At 39.0% G+C, this 22,954-nt stretch overlaps 1 protein-coding gene across 1 annotated transcript in view; it reads right to left on the reverse strand.

Annotated features, from left to right (window-relative positions):
- Positions 1-5,383: 5,383 nt before the first annotated feature.
- TRPM3 (transient receptor potential cation channel, subfamily M, member 3) overlaps positions 5,384-22,954 on the reverse strand; it is a gene marked incomplete at its 5' end in the record, with an annotated part of 92,552 nt that continues 74,981 nt past the window's right edge. Inside the window, 4 exons of the mRNA XM_010010638.1 lie at positions 5,384-6,833; positions 15,634-15,766; positions 16,678-16,877; positions 17,428-17,578. Of these exons, the coding sequence (XP_010008940.1) occupies positions 5,384-6,833; positions 15,634-15,766; positions 16,678-16,877; positions 17,428-17,578 (1,934 nt within the window). The remainder of the gene's footprint in view (positions 6,834-15,633; positions 15,767-16,677; positions 16,878-17,427; positions 17,579-22,954) is intronic.

Here is a 22,954-nt window from a genome sequence, read left to right on the forward strand (position 1 = left end):
TTAGTATAGTATATTGCAAACACTGTTCCAGACAGCAGTAGCAGCATATAGACTCTCTTCATGTACAACAACTGCAGTGGTGGAAAAAGGATATAACTTTAACACAATTTACTCTTCTTCAGGCTTAAATTTCATTTCACAGCCAATTCCCACTTCTGTCCTCTTCCATCCCTACCAAATACTAAAATAAACAGGAGTTATCACTTCCCTGCAGCAGAAACAGCAGCAATTTCATAATCAAATGTATCTTCCTAATAGCTTTTTGAAATAAGTACTGTGTGGCTCTACAAGAGATCTGAAAGCATACAGCAAAAATTAAAATATCAGAGACTGTTTCACAACCAGTCTGGCTCAATGGCTCAGTCATTAGACATCCCACTTAATGATGATTTAGGATAATCTGTGCCATGACTCAAAGTAATATTGAGTTAGAAACACAGAATAAACCCATCCTCTGACAAAAGTTAGAGTACTCCATTGAAATCAGTGGATTTTCTGCAGGATTGCACCAGCATCAGTAAGACCATAATTGTAGTTGATCTCAAAGAAAAGAAGCCTGTGTGATCTGTAGTGTACAACCTGTGATTGCACATAAAGCAGGATAACTTACTGGGGTGCAGAAACTCAGTCCCTCCACATTCAACATTATGCTTTCATGCTTTTATCACAACCTGTGGCAAGGCCAGTGAATAAAATCTAGAGCAATGAAGGGTTTCATTAGGTAAGCAGACAGCCCCAACGCTTTTACTTCTTTCTACCCAGTTGGAATTGTGCTGTTATTTGAGGTGGATGGGGGAAAATTCATGTGAGGAAGCTTTCCCATTTCTTTTGAAGAAGGAAATCTATAGTTGGTATCTTTTAACAGAACTGAAAATGTGGCCTTTGTTGAAACAATTGTGCATATTTGTGCAAAAATGCAAATATACTGTTATTTTTAAAGCAGGGGAGAGACATCATAACTACTTGAGTATTCCTAGGGAAATCCAGGAATAACCAGCTCACATCATCCCTTCTGGTGATCATGAGATCCTCTTAAGTATATAACCTGAGCAACATAACAAAACATTTATGCTTGTCTTGAAAATTTGCACCGTGAGTTTACAGTGAATTTTGTTTCACTGGTTCCCTCTAAGCTAATACCTTTGATAACTTCTCCTCTCAGGACAGATACTTGTTTGCTCCAACTGCAGTCATTGGACTAAGGCTGTGTGCTGCTACCAGCACTTCTTTTGAGCAGGTATTTGTGTATTTGCATTTTCCATGCACTGACAGTTCCTAAGAAACGAATCGTTTTCTTCTCATACAAAAAATATACCTAACTAAGATATTTATCCCCTGACAAAAGGCTATCCATTCCACAAAAGGTACAAATCAGTTTGTATTTTTTTTTTTTTTTACCAAAAATCTATAAATGGAAAATCAAAGAAAAGAAATCTATGTCTGTAACCCAGAGGGATTTCCTTATGTGGATGAATGGATGTTTTGGTTTTTAATTATATTTTCAAATTATCCCCTCACTGCCATTTGTTAACTGGCACTTGTGCTAAGAACAATAATGTAGCACCTTATCTCTTCCAAAAAAAGAGAGAGCCAAATGTCTGAGCACTGCTGTAGGTTCGCATTTTGTGTTGAGTATGTCAATTTCATAAAATACAATTGTAATTTAAAAATAATAAAAAAATCATTTACTTTGCTAAAGATCAAACGTAATGGAAATAATGTAAACATCCAAAAGCTTGAATTCATTCCCAACTGGATTCATCTTTACAGGCAGGCAATAGCAAAATGTTAAGTCTCACAGCAGTCCAAAGAAACTCATGGAACAATGCATGCATTTTCATTGACACAAAAGAAGACAGGACTGTAAGGAAGAGAAACTACTTCAATCATATCACACTGTTATTGTGAAAGAATAATGTGCTATAATACAATACTTAGGACAAGTGTATACCCCAACTGCAGAACAGCATCACTTAAACTGGAAACAACAGAACAGATTACTATAGGAAAATATTTATAAAATATTGTACACCATTTCCTCAGTTGGCCAACATATGTAAACAAACAGCTAAGTTCAGTTGAGATTCAAAATATTATTAAAGTTCATTTATCTTATAATCTTTTGCATAACATGCCAGTTCATCTTTCACACTATCACAACTCACCTGTCACAGCCCACAGTGGCTCATTAGAGGTTTATACATCAGCTCATACAGACGTTTAAGTGAAGCTATACAGAGAAATGTGTGAAACAAACCAAACACACATTGTGACTAGAAATGCATATTCCATATGTAAGCTAATAATTGGATAGTGGAACTTAATGCGCAATGCAACATGTGCTATTTTATTGAATGTTACAGATTTACAAACAAGACCTCATAATGTGATACTAAAACTGTCCTGTAACGTTCACTAATATTACCACATGTCACAACTATACTGGTTTATATATGGGAGTTATGTATATATGTGTGTGTGTATATATATATTTCATAAGCTATCCTTTGATACAGAATATGTCATATGGCACATGCTATAGCTACATGATGATGGATGGTAAGACTGCTACTTTCACTAAATGATCGTAATATTGGGAGTGGGAAATCTGGTCACATTGCAAGGAATGGGTGTTTTACCATCAAATTCAAAAAGGACCAGTGTGATGCAATGTGTGAAAACCAGGAGAAGATAAAATAATCTAACATCCATCATAATATATTCTATAGACACCACATTGTAGAATAAATGGGAAACATTCAGGAGCAGTAGTGTTCCGACATCTTGCAATCACACTTTTAACATTTGAATTTACATTTTATATATAATGGCAAATTTTAAGAGGTAAATAAAGTGTCCTGTTTCATTTTACCCGGAATGTGTGCTCCAGATCAATAAAGTGCTGTATCCTAAACATTTATACAGCTTCTGGGTTTGGCAAATTCCTTTACCCTGACAAACTAAACAATGAAATCTACCTCAGAGGACAGCCCTAAACCTTGAAGTAATTCACTAAGCACTGTTGTGGAATTTCTAATGAATCTGAAGTTCCTCTAGAGTCAGCCAGTATTACGGTGACGGTGGAAGAGTCCATGAACAGTTTCAGCAGACATTCGTAAAAGTAACAAAGAAAACGAAGTGAGAATATCCCCCTCCACTCACCAAGGATAGACATATTTGGAGAAGCCTTAGGAGAAGGCTGCTAGCAAAAGTTGGCACATTTGAAGCAGATTGTTAAACACAAGTTCCTTTGCCCTAGGCATTTTGCTATTGTTCAACAATCAGCCTGTCACAAGCATGCTTCATAACGCACAGAAAGGTTTCTGACCTTTCTCAGTGTTGCCATGTGACTGTAATGCTGCACATGGATGGCAAGGCAATTGCATAAACACGGTGTCTTGATGGAGTTTAGCTCATTGAAAGCCTGATCAAATAGAAGAAAGCAAGGAACATGTTGGTGCAGGAAGTATGAAACACACTGTGCTTAAAGTCCCCATGCTGCATTTCTTTATTTCCTGAACTTTCCAACGTAGTGACTCAGTAACTAAATATTTTCAGCTTCTTTGCATCTTTTCTTGAGGCTGATGATTATTTTCACGTCTGGGTCTGTTGCCTTTCAGACTAAGCTCTCATATGGTGCTCAAAGTCTCCCAGGGTGAGCTCCCAGTGAGAAAACATCAGCCTGCATTGTCAAAGCTGCCTTAGAGATTTAGAAGATAATTCCCATTTAAATAATGGCAAGTATGTACCCCAATCACGTGTTCATTTTTAATAACAAAAAGGAGTTGGTTCTACACAGATGTTGGTCTGTGTAGAGATGTTTTAATTTGTAATAGCACTAGCTTCAGCTCTTTACAAGCTTAGAAGTTGTGCCTTCACAAAGGATGTGAAATTTTGATCCAGTTGCAGTTTATGCTTTTCCACCCTTTTCCTATCTTCTGCATACCCTTCCACCTGTGACCACTGTAGTATCTTCTCATGAGAAATTTGAAATTCTGGTTGACAGTATGGACCCTTGGAACGTGTATGGGGTCACTGGTCTTAAGACTGTCTTCAACCAAAAGGCATACCTAGATAGACTTTTGCCTACTAAAATGCACACAGTGTAATATGCTGCTGAATGGTGTAATCCTAGTCTCAACAGATGGCTTTTGCTGTTTACACACACCTACAGTTTGACTTTGGTCCTTTAACTTACCTTAAAAGCATATGTACTTTTTAGTGTTATCCAGTTCTCTGCCAAGAACGTTTTCTTATAAGCAGCTTCAGCCTAATTGCATTAATCTGGACTGAGACTGCTTGATAAACCTTGTGTACTTTGAAATGTTCAATTATGGCCATGTTATCATGGGAAAAAAAAAAAAAAAAGTGTGTATTTTTAGGAAAAATTTAAGGGAATGATGCGAAAAATTGGCAGCTCAAACAGAACATCAAGAAGAGCCTGGTAGCAGACTGGTGGACAAATCTACCCAGTTGTATACCTAATGCAATGGAGCAGTGAGAACCTGACAGTATTATAATGCTTTTCTCTGATCACCCTGTTCTTGCTGTTCCATCACATCCTTTGATTTAGTGAGACAACATATTGATGACAAATGTGGTAAAAAAATAAATATATACTATTCCGCTTAGTTACATTCATCCTGAGCTTTGCACTAGAATCTAGAATGCCTGTTTTATACAGGATATCACCTGATATTTTAACATAGATCCTTCCTCCATTTAAGTTGCAGTACAAAAGGCATTTAGTTTCCCTTTCTGCTCTTGAAAATACAAACTTTTTGTGGCACTAGAAGTTGATACAAAAAGAGACAAGTGAACGTTATGGTTGTTATCTTGTTCATTTTTCTTCATTCCCAGAAGTGTGGGATGCAAAGGATTTGGGAGACTTTAGCTTTGTTTGCTGCCAGTTCCTATAGAAATAAATGCTTTTCATCAGCCATCACAACGGTGAAACAGATGAAAAAGAAGTTGTGATTGAAGTTTAGAACATCTAATTTGTACATGTCTTTTGCTAGTTAATTTCTGCATCCTAAAAACTTGAATAATGATCAAAGATCTTAGGATGCCTTCTAATAAAGGCAGATTTCTGAACCTACTAATTTATTTCTTGTGACTTCATAAAGGGGCTTGTTATTCCTGTTGTTTACTGAAAACTTTGTACAGCTTTTATCCCTCCCTTCTTCCTTAAGAGCAAATGTCAACTGGGTCAAGATGCAGTAACTCAGTGGGCGATGCTGGAATCAATAATGTGCTCCCTTGACTGGTGGCTAATGCCAACTGGAGTTGGCATGGGGTGACATGAGTGTTTTTTTAAGTTTCGCTAAGAAAGATGGACTGGAGAGCAGGTGACCCTTGGACTGACGGTGGGCTTTGTCTAGGCCTAGCTGTGCTTGCTTTCAAAGCTGCGGAAGGCTCCCATTCTTGACAGTCTCCTCATGGACAGGTTGTCTCCCCTGCTTTCTGGCCTCGAGGACTTACTCCTCTGGAAAGGGTTTCGCAGGCCTGTTGCATTTCGCTGTCTGTCAAGTTTGTCGCTGATAGAGTAGCTCTTCCGTGTGTGCTGTGCATATAACATGTTGGACTCCTCTGCAGAGTAGCTGTTGGCCCGCTCTATTTTAGGAATTGGGATGCTGTTGGCCAGAGTTCTTGTAGCATTGCTATCTTGAGGAGATAAGGGGATCCCCTTCTTGTCTTTGGCCTCAATATCCTCATGATCAGAACTCGGGTGGCTTAGTTCAGCTTCTCTCTCTGGATGGCAGCATCCCAAGTCCTCCACTTTGCCTCCAAGACTTCCAGGGAAACTGGCCCTTTCTGCGATGGCCTGGGGAGCACTCACACACCTTGTATCAATGCAGTCTGTGATACTTGTGTACTCTGCAGTCTTGACTGGGACACCAAGGCTGCTGAAGTAGCTCCGAGATGGAGAGAACATAAAACTGTGAGATTTCACAATTGGTGTTTCCTCCAGAATAAATGGAGTTGTAGCCAGATAACGACTGCTTTTAGATCGCTCTAAAGCGTGATACAATGGAGGGTCTGAATCCCAGGGGATTTGGCAATCTGTGATTTGTGAATAGTCTGAAGAAAATGCTCTTGTTTCTATTCCAGAGGTTTCCTCATAATCAAGACTCCTGCCAGAAATTTTTTCACCAGGTGTACTGCTGATGTATGCACTGTTAGCTAAAATGGAAGAGGCTATGTGAGCCTGCAGAGCTGCATCTCCGGTACCAAGAATATTTATGGAGCTGTCGAGAGGTTCTGTGTCCGAATGCATCTCATCCATGGCAGAAACATAGATGTCAATACAAGATGAAGGCCTTCTGGAGTCTGGGGCAATTGATAAAGTGCTGGTAGGGGCTAAGGGAATCTTTCCTTCTTTTGTTATCGAGTGGGAACTGATAGCCCGATGCAGGCTTGGAGACCTTTCCTTAAAAATGCTTTCAAACTTTTCCAGCCCACATTTGTCCTTCATGTTTGTTGCATAGAAAGAGTGGCTTCGCATGCGGGGCGTGATCGTAGGAGATGTTGGGGACATGGATTCCTCTCCCGTGGGATCTATGCTTTCTTGAAGCTTGTAAGTATTTCCTTCCTGACTATTGAAGCTACTCTGCCTCACAATGTAGGCTGCATCAGTACAGTCAGATGAGGTCCTGGATCGTATCTTGGTTGTCTCACTTCTTTCTATGCCAGTCAGTTTTTCTAGGGCAATCACCATTCGTCCCATCATATCTTCCAGCTGAGCAAGCCTAATGTCAACAGTCTGCAGAGAGGCCTTCATGCAGTGCTCTCGCTCATTTACTTCTTCCAGTCGCATGGCCATGTTCTCTACCCTTAAAAAGGGAAGAATTAAACATGTTAATTTCTACAAAGCAGTGACGTTCAGCTAATAGGTCACCAAAACAGACATGAACAAATAGGTCTTAAAATTCCAAGCCTTATCTGCTACCTTATCTGTTTCAAAACCCTGCTAAAAGAGGTTAAGCAAATAAATACTACTTGCTCAGGAAACTGCTCCAGTGGGATAAACCAAGGGTCTCTGCTGCGTAAAGTAAAGGGGATTTTGGGTGTGCCAATGACACCAAGCTGTGTGGTTTGATTGATACGTTGGAGGGAAGGGATGCCATCCAGAGGGACCTGGATAAGCATAAGAGGTGGCCAGTGTCAACATCATGAAGTTCAACCAAGCCAAGTGCAAGATCCTACACCTGGGTCGGGGCAATCCCAGGCACAGCTACAGGTTGGGCAGAGAAGAGATTCAGAGCAGCCCTGCGGAGAAGGACTTGGGGGTGTTGGTTGATGAGAAAGTGAACATGAGCTGGCTTCAATATGTGCTCGCAGCCCAGAAACCAACCATATCCTGGGCTGCATCAAAAGGAGCGTGACCAGCAGGTTGAAGGGCTGTAGCAATGGGACAACAGGTAATGGGTTTAAACTTAAACAGGGGAAGTTCAGGTTAGATCTAAGAAAGAAGTTCTTCACAGTGAGGGTGGTGAGGCACTGGAACGGGTTGCCCAAAGAAGTGGTAAATGCTCCCTCCCTGGCAGTGTTCAAGGCCAGGTTGGAGAGAGCCTTGGGCGACATGGTCTAGTCTGAGGTGTCCCTGCCCAAGGGGTTTGGAGCTACATGATCTTAAGGTCCTTTCCAACCCAAACCATTCTATGATTCTTTTGATTCTATGATTCTACCCTAGGGACAGTGTTATTACAGAAACATTACTATGATTTGCTGCCTCTTTGCTGCCAAAACTTCTATAGGTTGTTATGAATGAATAACACTTAGAGCAGATACCACATGATGTCCCAAGTTGTGCCACAGGCAGGATCACCACAGCTACTTGCAGAACTAAATGATGTAATGAAAGTGGTCAATGTGCCATAGAGGGTGGCTAACATTCCATTTTTTTTTCTGGTGTTTGCCCCAGGTTAAAACGTAGCTAGTGCTATGTGGAGCTAATAAGATAATTTCTTTGTTCTCTGATAAATTTTTAGCTCATATATATATACATATGAGCTCATATATATATATAAAAATGGTATCAGCTATTATATTAAATGTGGGTAATATCAAGTAAAGTATGCATAAGAACTGCAGGGAGGAAGTTCTGATCCAACCATAGACAGCCTACATAGGGTACACATGCTAAGATTGCTCCATTAGTGTGACTGTGCTTTGGGTAGTCTGCATTAATAGGTTAGGGACTGACATGATGGCTTTTAAAGTTATTTGTTAGCTACCTATTCTAACATATAAAGAAAAAGATTGAAGTATTAATAGGTAATAATTTAATATGTGACCCTAATTTAAACTTCAGTATACCTGATTTACACTTTTGGTCTGTCTCATTTTAAAATTATTTTGGACTTTAAGGTGATTTGGGTACTAATTCATACTGGTGGCTTTCAACCATTTAAATTTTCTGGTTTCTGAAACATCTCTACTAAAGGCTTTATATGGGTCCTCCTAATTTTACACAGTGAAATTGTCTTTAGCACATATGAAATTTCTTCTCATAATTATTTTCTCTGATTGTAGTTCCTATAGCAGATCAGGGACCTCCATTATGCGCCAAAATAGTATTAAAAGCAACATATTTATATAGTTATCTTTGTGTGATTTTTAAGGTTACAATTCTGGTCTTCCCTTTCCCGTAGACACTGAAAAATGAACAGAGAAATGACAAATACCAAATGGCAGGATTTCCACTCTTTTCTGTTCACAAGTCTCTAACTCTCTGCCTGTTCGTGCAATTCATACTCAAATATTAATAGGCACCCTGTCAATCATAGCCAGGGTTTCTGATGAGATAAGTATCATCTTCTACTGCAGCTAGTTGAATTTCCACAGGGACAACTGACCTGGAACTTGCAACCCCATAAACATTCTTTCTTGCCCAGAAGGAAACTAGATCTTAGCAATGAATGAGTACTGGGCAGCATTAATGCCTTGTTAATGAATGCACAGATATTCAACTGCTGAAACGCTAAAGTCTGACTACCTCATGGTGATGAGCAACGGCAACCTGCCTATGCAAGAAAGGAGAGGGAGGAGTGTGACATCACTCCCTGCAGCAAGTCTCACATTCCTGTGAAATATAGGCTTTTTCTGTTGAAGATCGTGAGTTTTGAAAGCACAAGATCCAGTGCAAAAAAGTAACTGTATTACTGTCACCAGGCTTCAATAGAAGAATGATCAAGTAATTACAGCTAAGAAATAAACTGGTACTTTCAAAGAATCTCATTCTACCCATCATGGCAGGGGGCTTGGAACTAGATGATCTTAAGATCCTTTCCAACCCTAACTATTCTATGATTCTATGATCTTACCATTATTTAGGCACCAGTCTACCTCTCATTCTACCAGCTTCTCCAACAAAACAGATTAATGTTATTGCAAACACGGGATATAATTCCATAGTTTATATATGGAAAGCAGTTGAATTTTCCCTCATGTTATTAGTTATCTGAGGTGCTATTTTATTAAAAACAATTATAATTTTGAAATATTTATCAGCTAGTAATTGACTGTCTCATCACACATTCATGTTCTGTAACAATTGTTCCAAGGTGATGCAGAGATACAACATCACAATTTTAGGGCTGTCAGTCATATGGAACAATTTGAGAAACCTCCTGGGTTTTACTTCAGAATGCTCAGATTACGACCAAAAAGAAACATTCACCCAGCAAAAGCTACCCAGGAACTGGAATGAATTTATAACATTCTGTGAAGGTAACTAGCTAACCGAACACTCTTTCTTTTTGGTTTGGTTTTTTTTTTTCCCCTTTGCTTTGCTTTGAGAGATGTATGCAAGTGAAATAATTCTTAATACAAACATAGCCAGCTGAATCATTGCACTTGGTTGCATATTTGGTATCTGGAATATGAGTACAACTGTCCATAGTGAGGTAAGTTTTGCATCCTGCATTCGGATAAGGGCTGTACAATGCTACTGAATGCAACCAATGCATCCCAAGAAGAACCTAGAGTCATACCTTGCAGGTACGCTTTAATTTATTTGTTCTGCCTTCCCTGAACATGATCTATTAGCCGCTGACAGAGGCATAAAGTGTAAAACTGGTGGTATTGCTGGCCAAGATGAAAAGAGACTTTTGAGTTATATAGTCTGTTGGTTGCTATGGAATTAATCACAGATGTGAGTGCATTGATAGTTGTGGGAAATTTATGGAAAAACTCAACAAGGTAACGATAGCACAGTGTGGGTTCAGAAACCAGAGGTACCCAGAAATGTGCATAGATAACTGAAAAGTACATACATGTATTTACAGTAGATGGGCCCTGACTAATTTTACTCACAAAGAGAAAGCCTGAGTGATGATGATCTCCAAAACCAAAGCTATCAGCTGAATTTAGTTATTTATTGTCATATATATCGCATATGGCCACCCCCAGACCTTTTAACTAATATTTATTCTTTTAACTAGTGATATTTTACATTAATTTGATGTTCAGTTCAATCATTCATCACACAGAACAGCACCATGCTCTGGGAGTAATCCTACTGCAACATAATAAAATCACATCAGCCAAACACTGTGGACATAAAAGGATATGATCTGGAGAAATACAGTCATAATCTGATCCTAAAAATGTTTTAATAAGCAAAATCTTCTATTTTCACATATTTTTTTATTGTCTTGTACTCAGTGAATAGACAGCAAGAACTCTATTTCCTTCAGCAACAGTTTTGAAATACTACCCTATTTCAAAATAAGAATGACCAAGTTTCGCTTTGCATTTTTTGCTCCATGTGTATTGGAGACAGTATAAACCTTTTGGTAAATCTCACAATATCCATGTATGATGCCTCCACTGCACCTGTGCTTTTCTTTACAGCAATATTTATGCAATGTATGAGAAGGTCCAAGCCATCCTAACAGATGGGAATAAGAAAAGAAAAAGAGGAGGCTACATGTAAAATGTGTATTAAATGTATTCTTCTGAAGTTCAAAAATTTCCAACAGTGAAACAAGCCTAGATTATCTGAAGACAATATTCAGTAACCAGGAAACAAATAAAAGGTCATAACTGGGAAGCTGGCAAAGACTTTATATTACTTTTCATAAGCCTTTTTAATTATGGTTTGGGAGACGATAGCTTTTGCTAGCATTCATTTTGGTTATATTTAACTTTTGCAGGTCAGGTCATCAATAATGTAACTGGAATAATGATTTAATTGGAGTAAGTCACTCTTTTCAGCAGTAGACCAATTAATTGAATGCTAGTTCACAAGTATCTTTTGTGAACCTGTGTCTATTTTTAAGGTATCATTTGTACTTCAAAATCCTTTTCAGCTGCTACAAAGATTGTAGACAATGAAAGTCATTTACGGCGGTATCCACCCTGCTCGTTATAAGTCACTGTACAATGGTTTGATTTAAAGAAACTGCTGACAGCAGTTCTCAAGCCTGTAACAGGCCACTGGTACTTTGCCTGACATCTTTTGGTAAAGCATTGCTGATGCAAGTGGCCAGCCAATTTTCCCAGGTGCAGTGGTTTCTGCAGGCTAAAGATATTGGGTTGTCCTGGCTGCTTTCCCATGTAGAGCCTAAGACCACTTAACTCTTAGTAACCACGGAGAGGCACCGCTGGATTCACAGACCTTTCCTGCTGTCACTCTGCATATGTGGCCAGGCCTAGCAGGCTCAGTGACGGCCCTTTTACCAACCCAAATCTATTTCTGTGCATTTCAGCATGCCATGTCTAAACTCAAGATAATAACTATGCCTTCATTCACATGGATGCTGTTTTGCACTGCAAACTATAAAGTGTTAGGATGCTGTAGTAACGAACACCATATAGTACCAAAGATGATATAATAACATCTACTCCAGCCAGCTTATCTGCTTTCTAAATACTGTTAGGATGTGGTTCTGCTCCCTTTGGAATCAACAAGAGGCTTTGTATTGGGTTTGGAAGAGTCAAGACCTGTCCATGTAGAAAAAAATACCTTCTGAAGAGATTGTTAGTGGCTTCATGCCAGATCAAGAAAAATAATGCAGTCTTTTTTGATCAAATTACATATGCCTCTGTGCTGGCCAAAATATGCCACTGAAAGCTTCCCAGTGATTAGAAAGGAAGGCTCTCCAGGAAAAGTTGTGATTCTTCTGCTGCAATGAAGTGAATTTGTCCAATTTTGTTTTCCTCATGAGTCTCCATGAGATTCACCAGAATTTGCCTAAGCTTATAAATGCAATTAGGGAAACACCTACAGCTTTGTACTGCTTTGTGTTTTTCTGCTTAGTCAGTCACCTCATCTGATGTGTATGACTAACCTGCAACTGCTTCCATGTGCTTATGAGAGATCCTAGTTAGTGAGCTACTCCGCCAAGTTACTATCTGGAGTGAGGGAAAGACAAATGTCCAGTGTCATTTCATGCTTTTAACTTCAGAATGTGAAAGGATCAGGTGAAAGCGAGATTCTGTATGGTGACACCAAATCTGGACGCCTCTGTGGTGTTCTTTTTTAGAAGAGAAGTAAGATGATTGCTGAACCAAAAAGGAGCCCCACTGGATGCCAGGGTGAAAGTATGAACTGCAGCTTCCTATAGGTGAGTCAGACAAGATGCTGTGGTCCTGACCCAGCACAGACACTGACCGCTTAGCTGAAATTGTTTGTTTACACCCACGTCAGTGGAGCAAGAAATGGGATGTCCTGTTGTTTTCGTGAGCTCCTAACCTGTCTGTGGGACCTAGGCTGAGCCTCAGAGCAAGGCTCTGTTCCCATCTCCAATTTCCCTTCCAGTGCTAGACCCATATACTCCCTCCTCCAGGAGCACTGTGTTTTGTGCCTGTGATATGCAGCTGTTCTTCCTCTAAGCAGGTCTGGGGGCATTCTGATAGATCCAGCTATAAGTAGGAGCTGCTCAAGCTATAGGTGAGCATATCAGAGACACATGGAGGGAAGGCAGTGAGCAGTCCAGGTATGTCACAGAGGGATGTCACAGCCCTTCCTTCTTGATCCTGTACCCTCCTGCAAATGGAATTTCTTCAGGGAGAACTTCACTCACATTTGTGGGGCTTTCTGGTTTGATTTGACATTGTGTAAAGCTGAGTTAATTGGACAGATGTCTAAACTGGTATCTCATGGCATTGTGCTTGGCGCTTGGTCTACTACTACAGGCTAATGACTGGACATTGGAAGAGAAACCGTAGTCTTCCATCTTCTCTGTTTTCCTTACATCTTGTTAATCATACAAAGATGTCTTCATATAGAAACTATAAATTGTAAATTTGTATTTTAAATATTTGAATGTTCCATAGGTTAAAGAATAAAAGAAGTCTGAAGTTTTAGATTAAGAGCACTTCAAGGAAATCTTCCCTGGCCACAACTGTGGGCAAAATGACAGACTTGGGCATCCAGTTTTTAAAACTTGTGTTATTTAGGATACTTAGATCTCTGATTCCTCAAACATCTTTAAAGTAGTCCTCAGATCTTTGATGTATTTGCACTTGCCTTATGTGGTAAAGCATTGCAGCTGGTTTGGCAAGGAGATATGAGAGCTATTATGGATTGAGAAACTGCGTTCACCTGGGATTTAATTGCTGCAAGTACTAGTAGAGTGCTTGGGCCTGGGATTGGCCCCTGTACCTCATGGGGTTGCTACCCTTGTCTCCATTACAGAGCTAGGACATACTGGTTTCCACATTACACTACTGACTGAGGTAAATGGATTTTTAAATAACTACTCTGTAGGACTCAGCTGCTTGTCTTCATTTAAGATTCATAATTTTGAACTCTCTTCTGGAACGAGGTGCTTTAGGCAGTTCATTGAAAATAGAGGTAAGGGCTCTTTTCCTATAAACTGGGTCCAGCACAGAGTGCAAAGACATACTGGACTTCAAGGACTTAGAGCATGTCCCAGATGGAGAGGTCTCAGCTGGATCACTTCTTATTTACAGAGGCTTCAAACATGCCTCTTCTTTCCATGGCCACCAAAAGGAAAGCTATGGCCAAACAGAGATTTGAACCTGCAGCTATGATTTTCAGGTTAGTTCTCTGAACACTGGGCTATAAGAATGTGAGAAAAAAAGGCACTCAGTTGGGCCACCGACCAATTTAGCCCATGATCTTGCTTTGAAACATATGCAATTCTTCCCCCCTTATATTCTCCAGTCTCTAAACAGGAGAGACTGTTTATACTGCTCAGGAACTTCATGGACTCAGTATGATCTCTGTGTATTTCACAGTCCTTACTGGATTTTTCTTCCATAAGCTTGCCTAGTCTCTGTTTGAACCCATATGTACTTTCAGCTGACATCATCAGCTTCTTTTAGACCTCAGCAGCTTTCAAGAATTTGCTCTGTTCCACTACTAACTGCATGAAAAAAATCACTGATTCTTCTTTATTTTGAATCTGGGCTCCTGCTAGATTAATCTGTTGTTGCCCTATATCTTGTTCTGGGAGAGACAGCAAACAATTGATTTCTACTCATCCTCACTTCGCACTTGTAATTATATAGACCTTTATAATTTCGTTCCTCATTTGTCTCTTCCAGACCAAGCAGAGCTGCATTACTTGGCAATTCTTTAAAAGGAAGCCATTCCATGCCTTATCATATTTCCCCTCTATTATTCTTTTCTAAAATATGTATTTTAGGAGTGCTGTTTTCAGTAATGCAGATAATTAAAAGATTTTATATCTACTAATCCTGCTCTGGGATAGATTTATTTCAAAACCAAATGAAAAAGGTGTTTCCTTGCCTAAAGAAAACATGTCTTAGGCATAGGTGCATCAGGGGCAGTGCTAGCAGATTGTGTACAAGGAGAAAAGTGTTACATCTGTGTAATCAGTTACAATGACAACTCACCTGACCTCCATATTCAGCTTATTGTGGAGTATTCCGGCAATGGACTATTCAGTGGTTCATAAATTTTATTAATATCTGACAAAATATTGCCCTAAAATATTTATTGGTAACAGTACTATGAATCAAACAACAAACTCTGTCCTCAAAATTTAACTCTGTTGCTCAGCTGCTGTGTGACGAAAGCATATAAGCAGCAGATTAACAGATTTAAGAATTTTTAGGACTGATCAATTTGAAGACTATCAACTTCCACTAAATTAACGTATTACCTTTGTCCTCTGTGCATTTCATTGCTGTGGGTGAAATGTCTAGTTCCTTTTAAATTAATGGCAAGATCCCTATTGCTCTCAATGAAATTAACTTATTTAGTGAGGCTATCCTGAAACAAGGCTTGTTTTTTAACTGAATGGCTAGCAGGTCAGTGCTAAAGCCATAGTTTTAATTGAGGAACTCTCATTTACCCTCCCATTGTGTTCTGACCACTTGTGCCCCTAAGGTTGTGCTTTAAGAACAGAAATGTAAGGATAATTTGTGTTTCTCACTATGTCAGTTGTGTTCTAATACAACTGGCTAAAAGATTCATGTTTTCAAAACTCTGAGGAACATTGGAACATTTGCTTTAGCACAAAAGAAAAAAAAAAGAGAAAAGAAATTCACCACCTTTTATCATTCTACATTTTAGTTAAGACATTAAAAAATATCTCATATGTTTCCTTTTCAAGAAGAAGAAAGGAAAAGTGAGAATGGCAACAGAAATACGTTTCCAGATCAACTTATTAGAGAAAAAACAGAAAAGTGCACCTTTCTGAAGTGACACGGATTCTTTCATCATTGGAGGAATTGAATCTGTCATCCTTTTCTCTAAAATACTCTTCTATGCACTGCTCTTCAAAATCATGGACTTTTTTCAATTCATCTTCAGTTATGAAAAGTTCTGTGGAAACAACGGGAAAATATGAATTTGGCAAAGATTAACACATGAAATTAACTACATTCTTCTTATCATGGAATTCATGGACTAAACTTTCAAAAGCAGGGTTCAAATTTAACTGGCATTTTAATTTAATTATCTGCTGGTATGAAAGCAGATAGATACAGCTAATTGCACTTGCATCTCCAGTGCCATCACATGCCTCCAGCTCCCTCCTCATAGAGAAGTGGGTTGTGGCATGGCTAATATTGGGAAAAGATGCATATCCCTAAGCTCTCTGCCTCTGGCATGTGCTTTGGCGGAGGTGGAGATCTTCTACTTTGAAGAACTAGATAAGAGAAGAGGAGAGAAAGTGTTATCAAAATAATCTGTCAGGTTTTCCATCATGTCTACGGGAGTTCATATTAAAAGTGACTGGAGAAAATACTCCTCCAGTTTGAGTCAGTGTCAAGCAGACAACATGTGTCTACAAAGTAATTACTTCTCTCCATCTCTCAGATTATCCAGGCAAAAAGTGTGTTGGGGGGAAGTATGTGCTGTTTGCTCAAAAAGTATGAATGCGTTCTTTGTATTTTCAGAAGTGAAACTGAGATCTGGAAGTGCAATGGACTGTTAGAAGAGTTCCAGCAATAACAGACTTCTAGCAACAGCAAAACAAACCACTTTCTTTTGAAGGAACAAAGCGAAGAACAGCCCCAAAAAATCCCAGAAAAGCGTAGCCTCATTAACACTCTGAGGAGAACTAAGGGTTGGGCAATGCAGGTAAAACTGATTCAGGTAAGATTTTTGCAGTTAAAAGTAGTTTTCTACTGGAAAGGTTATCAAGGTGCTGGATTTAGCCTTCATTCATGTCAAACACTAGATATTACCAAGGGCATTGGAAACTGCCACTCTGTAAATTGTCTAAGGCTTACTTAATCCATAGTCTCTCTCATCAGGGTCGCTTTCATGTTTCCGCCATCTGCAGCAGAGGTGTTGGAATATCATAGTCATATGGCTGAAAATGATCAGAGGCGGTGGGAGAACAGGTCTTTCGTGAAATGTCATGATTAGCTGATACCTTTGAAACTTCCATACTTGATTGGATATGGATTTGACTTCAAAAAATGTATTGCTAGAAGACAAGAAGAGGAAAATAACAATCAGATTGAAATGGTTCTGGGTACTTTGCCAAAGATGATATGACAGCACCTTAGCTAGACATATATCACTACTAGTGGCACATGTTGCCTTGTTGCAAAAAGAGGCACAAAAGAAATGAGTAAGTTTGTGCTTCAGCAAAGCTCAGTGGCAATCAGCCATTTCAGTGTCTTAACACTGTACATCTGCTCTGTACAACCACTTAGTCTTACAACAATCCAACGAGACAGGACAGTATTTCTATTCTTGTTCTCCGTATTAGGAGTGAATAATGCTACAACTGAACTTTAAGTATTTTGGCTTCTCTGCCCTGATTCCCATGGGGTATCTGTTGTTGCAAATGAGACAATGTGAAGAACTTGGCATTTCCCTTTATACTTGGAGACAAGCTACTGCCTCTGTCCTTCTCATCGTCACATCTTCTGAAAATGGGTCTTAGCCAAAGTCTTCAGTTTAGCAGCTGCCTTAGGCTTTGGATAATGTTCATCCCCCCCCCGCTCCGTACTTTGCAGTGTGTTACTCACTTGAAAACAGCAATAAGCAGGTTCACCAAAAGGATGTTTGCAACCAAGAGGTAACAGGCCATGATGGCAGGAACAATCCATGCTCCTGTCTTGCAGGGAGGTAGCTGAATTATTTTGCCATCTTCTCTGGTTTCATTTTGACCACAAGGAGCTGGGAACAAAATGCAAAAAAGATGCAAAATGGGAACGAATCTTAGTTTTTCAGTGCATTTTACAGAAATATTTAAATATATGTATATAAAGGTCTGCCAGCCAAAGCAGTATCTTCCAAGTAACAATGACATTGATACTCCCCTCCAAGAAGCCTGCACTTGCTATCACAGATTTTACAAGCTACAGTTCTTGTTATTGTGTGTTATTTGCCTTGAATATCAAGATATTCCCCTCAGAAATTGCAGGAGACATGCCTGGTATAAGTAAGCTGTCTGGTTGCGTACAGCTAAAATATCATGGTATTCCGTTAGTAATTAGTGGCTGTGCAAATAAAATGGTCAAAATGTTTAATCCTGGAAAAAAACTTCTGTATTTTTTTTTATTTGTGAAAGTTTGTTTTTTGATTGATATAAATAGCATAAGGATGTGATAATGTAATAAGCAGCATAAGGAAAAAGAAGTACATCAAAGTAAATTAAAGGGTAGACATTTATTACTGTGCACTGCACTGCCCTCTGGGACATACTCATAATGACCCTCTCCTATTAAGGACTTTTCACTGCATGCCTAGAAACAGCGGGGGAGATTATCAACTCTTTACTGTAACAGGTAAAGGGATGTGCAGGCAGCAGAGTTGCCACCTGTTTCTTCCCCAAATGCTTTGGAACCAAAACGTTCTTAGTATTAATGTTGCAGAACTGAAGCAAGGGGAGAAAAAACATTGTTAAATCGTTGCTTTGATTATTTTTTTTACATGCCTTCATGTGCTGTCGTGGGTGATGTTCATATGCAAGCGTGGGTTTAGTTTATGTTTCTCTAGCCTTAGTCCTACTGGTCCTAAATACTTCTGTAATCAGCTTTTCAAGCAAATAATTGAAGCAGCAGCTTACATATACAAACCATCTAAGTAAATTTTGCACAGCACTACAGCTAGCTTCCCCTCTTCTCCATCAAACAGAAGTTTAACTGAGGGATTTTCAAAGTGCTCAGCACTGGCTCCATTCCTGCTGATATCAATGAGAGTTTCCCACTGATTTCACAGAAGACAAAGTTTGCCAATGCCATATGTTTCGTAAAATTCCATTCTATGTCAACAAATCCATGATTTCCAATACCAACTACTACTTTTTCTCAGAAAGGTCCTTCTGAACTTGGTTCACAACTCTGCTTTTACAAGCAGCTCTGTTGTGTCTGGACCCACAGTATCATTCGTCCTTCTTACTTACAAAAATATGTTTTACTGTGTAACAGGCTGGAGGTTCACAATTCTTTATTTCTCAGAAAGCATCACCTTGCAGGTTGTTTTAAGTTAGTGCTGATTTCATGCTTCCTATGCTGCTGCAGTTTCATTTAGACATTCAAAATCCCATCTTTGAGTGGCTGTAAGTGTGTGGCTATGTGCTTTAGCCTCCATGCAGCTGAAACCGGGATATTCAATACTTCTTGGTATCGGCACCCAAGTGTGAGACTTACATTTCTGCAGAAACACTAGCATGCTCACATGTTGATTCAGAGCTACAAAGTCCAACACAACACAGTACCAAAACCCATCATGATTTCACCAGTAACAGAAAAATCACGTATCAGTCGATGAAACCTGTTGTCCTTTTGTGTGCTGAAGAACAGAATAAATAATGGTGAAAAGCAAAAAAGAAGAAATCAGCGAAGAACGTATTTTAAACCTTAGATCAATGAGATCAAAAACTCAGCTCAAAGCCTGGTTACAATTACATTATGCGTTTTGGTTTTTTTTTTTATACTATAAAAAGAGAATTTGATCTAAAAAATAAAAATAAACCTTGACATCTACCAAGACAAAAGTTATTTCTCCAGCTCTATTTGCCTACAACAGAGCATTCAGAATACCATTAATGTACCCCTGTTTTAATCCACACGGTGATAGCCAAATCAGACTTCCTACAAAAAAAAAGTTCATCCCCCAGTCCAAGTATGTAGAGTCACAGGCACATCTCATTTCCTCACTTTGATAAGATGGGATAGTTTGCTTTCTCCCTGTCTGCATATACCCCTGCATGGGTGCCAACGTGACACCCAGCTATGGATCTCAGAACTTGGACAACAGCACTTGCTGTTTGCTAATGAGCAAAGCAGGACAGTGCATAAATATGATATGGTAATCCATGAAGGTTGTGTTATTCACCCCTACAGTGCTTTCCCTTGAGCTTCACCCCCAAGCAGGACTTCCCTGTGTCAGGTCCCCATTTGATCACTGTCAGTGTCCCAGGGCTCCCTCTGTGGTAATGCTATGCTTTCCATAACACCAAAGGTTTCATCGCTGAGCGCTGTGCCTCATCCCCAAGAGAACTGCACCTGCCTTTCATGTCCTAACATGGTTTGACCATTTTAGTTATGTTTGGAGAAATTAAGTAATTTTTGTAGTATGTGCAGCAACATACTCTGATAACAAACTTTTTTGAAGTTTTTCAAAGCACAATTTTAACATGTACAAAAACATACTCATCTTTTTACATTACAGCCTTGCTTTAACAAAAAAATATATAGAGCACTTAATTCCAGTGAAATGTTTTGCTGAAGCAAATTCTGTCCTTACAACTATATGTCTATTTCAGGTAACTGAAAAACCCATTTAGCCTGATACCTACAGGCCATTGGATAAATGTTGAACATTATGTCCTGAACTCAGGCTTTATAAAAAAATAAATGGCTGTAGTTTTAATTTCAATTACATGCATTAACTTCACTCAGCTTTCAAATATTGCATCCTGACATCTGTAGATGTACATACTTTTTGTATCTCCCGTTTCCTTTTCCACAGTCTCCTCCTATGCTTATTTCTCCTTCCTGGCTCCCATTTACAGTTTCCTGTATGGGCCTTTCCTGCTACTTACCTTACCCTTCCTCTTTCCTGGCCAGCAAATAGTTGCAAAGCACACATCAATAACACACGCCTCTGTGTCTTTCAAGCCTAAGTGGTGGTAGAGCTCCGGAAGAATTTGTTTCCCTTCTCTAATTACTGCCATGACATGGACATTGCACATTTTTACTGTGTATTGGGTGGAGGGCTTGGGAAACAATGCTTGCAAATTCTGCGTCATGACTCTTCCCCCAGCTTCACCCTTCCAAAGTAGTTGTGGGAAGTAATGGAGAGAGGAAAGTGCATAATTGCACAGCTTTGTTTCCAAATAGGTTTCTGACTTTGATGAAATGTCTCACGTAAAAATGGATAGTTGGAACTAGATGATCTTAAGGTCCTTTCCAACCCTAACCCTATGGTTCTATGATTCTATGATACCACTTTTACAATACAAGTTGATTTGTTTGAGATGACACAAAACTGCAGAATGGGTTCACATGATTGCAGTTCTAAAGAATAAGGAAACCAGTATGTATGTGTATTAACTAACAAACCAACACTTCTTTTTATTCATGTCTGGACATTTTAAATGCATCTTCCTCACCCTGTTTATAAATATCTAGGCACCTTCCAATTTTGATCTGCACTGAATCCAAAGGATGTGAAAGTATTTTATAACTCTCTTAATGAAATGTCTAAGCAGCTTTACCAGCTTGCCAGGCCGGAAAATACTGAAAAAAGGCTAAGCAAGCTGCCTAGGGCTGTCCACTTCCTCACTGGCAGAGAAAATACCAAACTCTGGAAACTCGGAATCTCACATCATTGCTCTGTTCATCACCAGAAACATCCAGGGCCTCACTACTTCAAGAAAGTTGCTTTAACTACATCATCCTGCTTTGACATGTTGCCTCTTGCCCTCAGCCACATTAAAATTACTTTGAAGCAACTCTCCAATCTGCTGGTATTTTAATCACAATTTATAGTAAATGCCTGTATTTCTCTTATTCTCTCTAGTGCCTTCTCCCTCCTTCTTGCCCCAACATAAAAAAAAATCTAACCAAATGGAACCCTAATCATAACCTCAGAGGAGTGCTAGGAAGGGAAATATTACTGCAGCTCAAGCCAGAGTGATTTTCAAAATGGTGTGTAGGCTGGACACAAATTTTATCCACTGCTTTTGTCTAAAAAATGCTAAAAATACTGCCTGTGCTGCAGACCTGCATACAGATTAAAAAAAAAAATATAGGGGGCAAAACCACACAGAAATTACATCCCTTATAGAAAGCTCCCGTGGAAACATGAAAAGCATCAGACCTCCAAAATCATATAGAATTTAAATTAAAATTTGCATTTATATGAAAAAACCTTCAATAACTTTAATAAATAAATAAATCTAATGGTCAAAGAAATTTAAAGAATTTTTTAAAAGTGTTTTGTAGTTATTACATTTGCATCTTCAGTTTATTGATAGTTAAAGCCTGTGTATAATTGTCTCTTATCCTCTGAAACAATCGCATTCTGATTAATGGCATTCCTCCAATACAAATGGAAGAGAAGGAGGCCCCATCTTTTTCTCTTAAACTATGTAGGTTTTTCCAAAAAGGGAGTAGGCACAGGCAACAAAAACAACTCAGACTGATCTTCACATTCCAGATGGCATCTGAAATACTGCAGCTGGAAAGAAAATCCAGATGCAAACCTAACATGTGAGACACTAGGCAAATCTGAAAAACAGCCCAAACCCAAAAAACCAAACCCATGTTGACTAACAGTACTCTCAGTTGCTTTGCCTTCTTAATACAGGAAAATGTGAGGTCTGCTGCTGGTTTTCTAGAGGTGACTGCCATTTCTCAGTGGCATCTACCTACATTTTTTACCAAGGAAACTCACTCCCTGAATAATCCTTTCCTCTTCAGTATTTCTTATATATCTTATATTTTATATCTTTTATTTCTTATATTTCATATAATTCTGCATCCATAGTATTCTGGAGGTGCAGATAACTTGGTAAGATGAAAACAAGGTTCTCTGCATGTGACAATTACGTTGTAATTATTTTTACTTTTGCTAAAATTGTCAGCAATAGTGCCAAAGAAAGTGAGGTGAACTGAGAGACATTTTATAGTGTTTGTGGATTTCCTTCCAGACAGGTGTTCACTAAAGCAGCTAAGTAGCTGGCTGCTGTCCCATGGATCCCATCGGGCAGCACAAGGCTCAGCTGCATTAGCAAAGGGAACCTAAAAGTGAGACAGTTGCATATACCAGCACTAGTTCCTTGACCTGGATCGCCCTTCCTCTCCCAGCTAACAGTAGATAATAATATATCTTCATTCAACTACATAATTGATGCCAGTCTAATTTTTTCAATTTATCAAGCTCTTATTATTATTCCTTTCCTGAAATATACTTAATGTTTCATTTCCCAACCTTTAAATAATTCATAAATTTGATTAGCTTACTGCCTCCTTTCACTTCTCCAGTCTAAGCCTTTATTCGAATCCCAAGAATCCCTAACTAAGATTTTCAAGGCCCAGTTCA

This window comes from Nestor notabilis, unplaced genomic scaffold (genome assembly GCF_000696875.1).
Source record: "Nestor notabilis isolate BGI_N333 unplaced genomic scaffold, ASM69687v1 scaffold2123, whole genome shotgun sequence".
Classification (NCBI taxonomy): Eukaryota; Metazoa; Chordata; class Aves; order Psittaciformes; family Psittacidae; genus Nestor; species Nestor notabilis.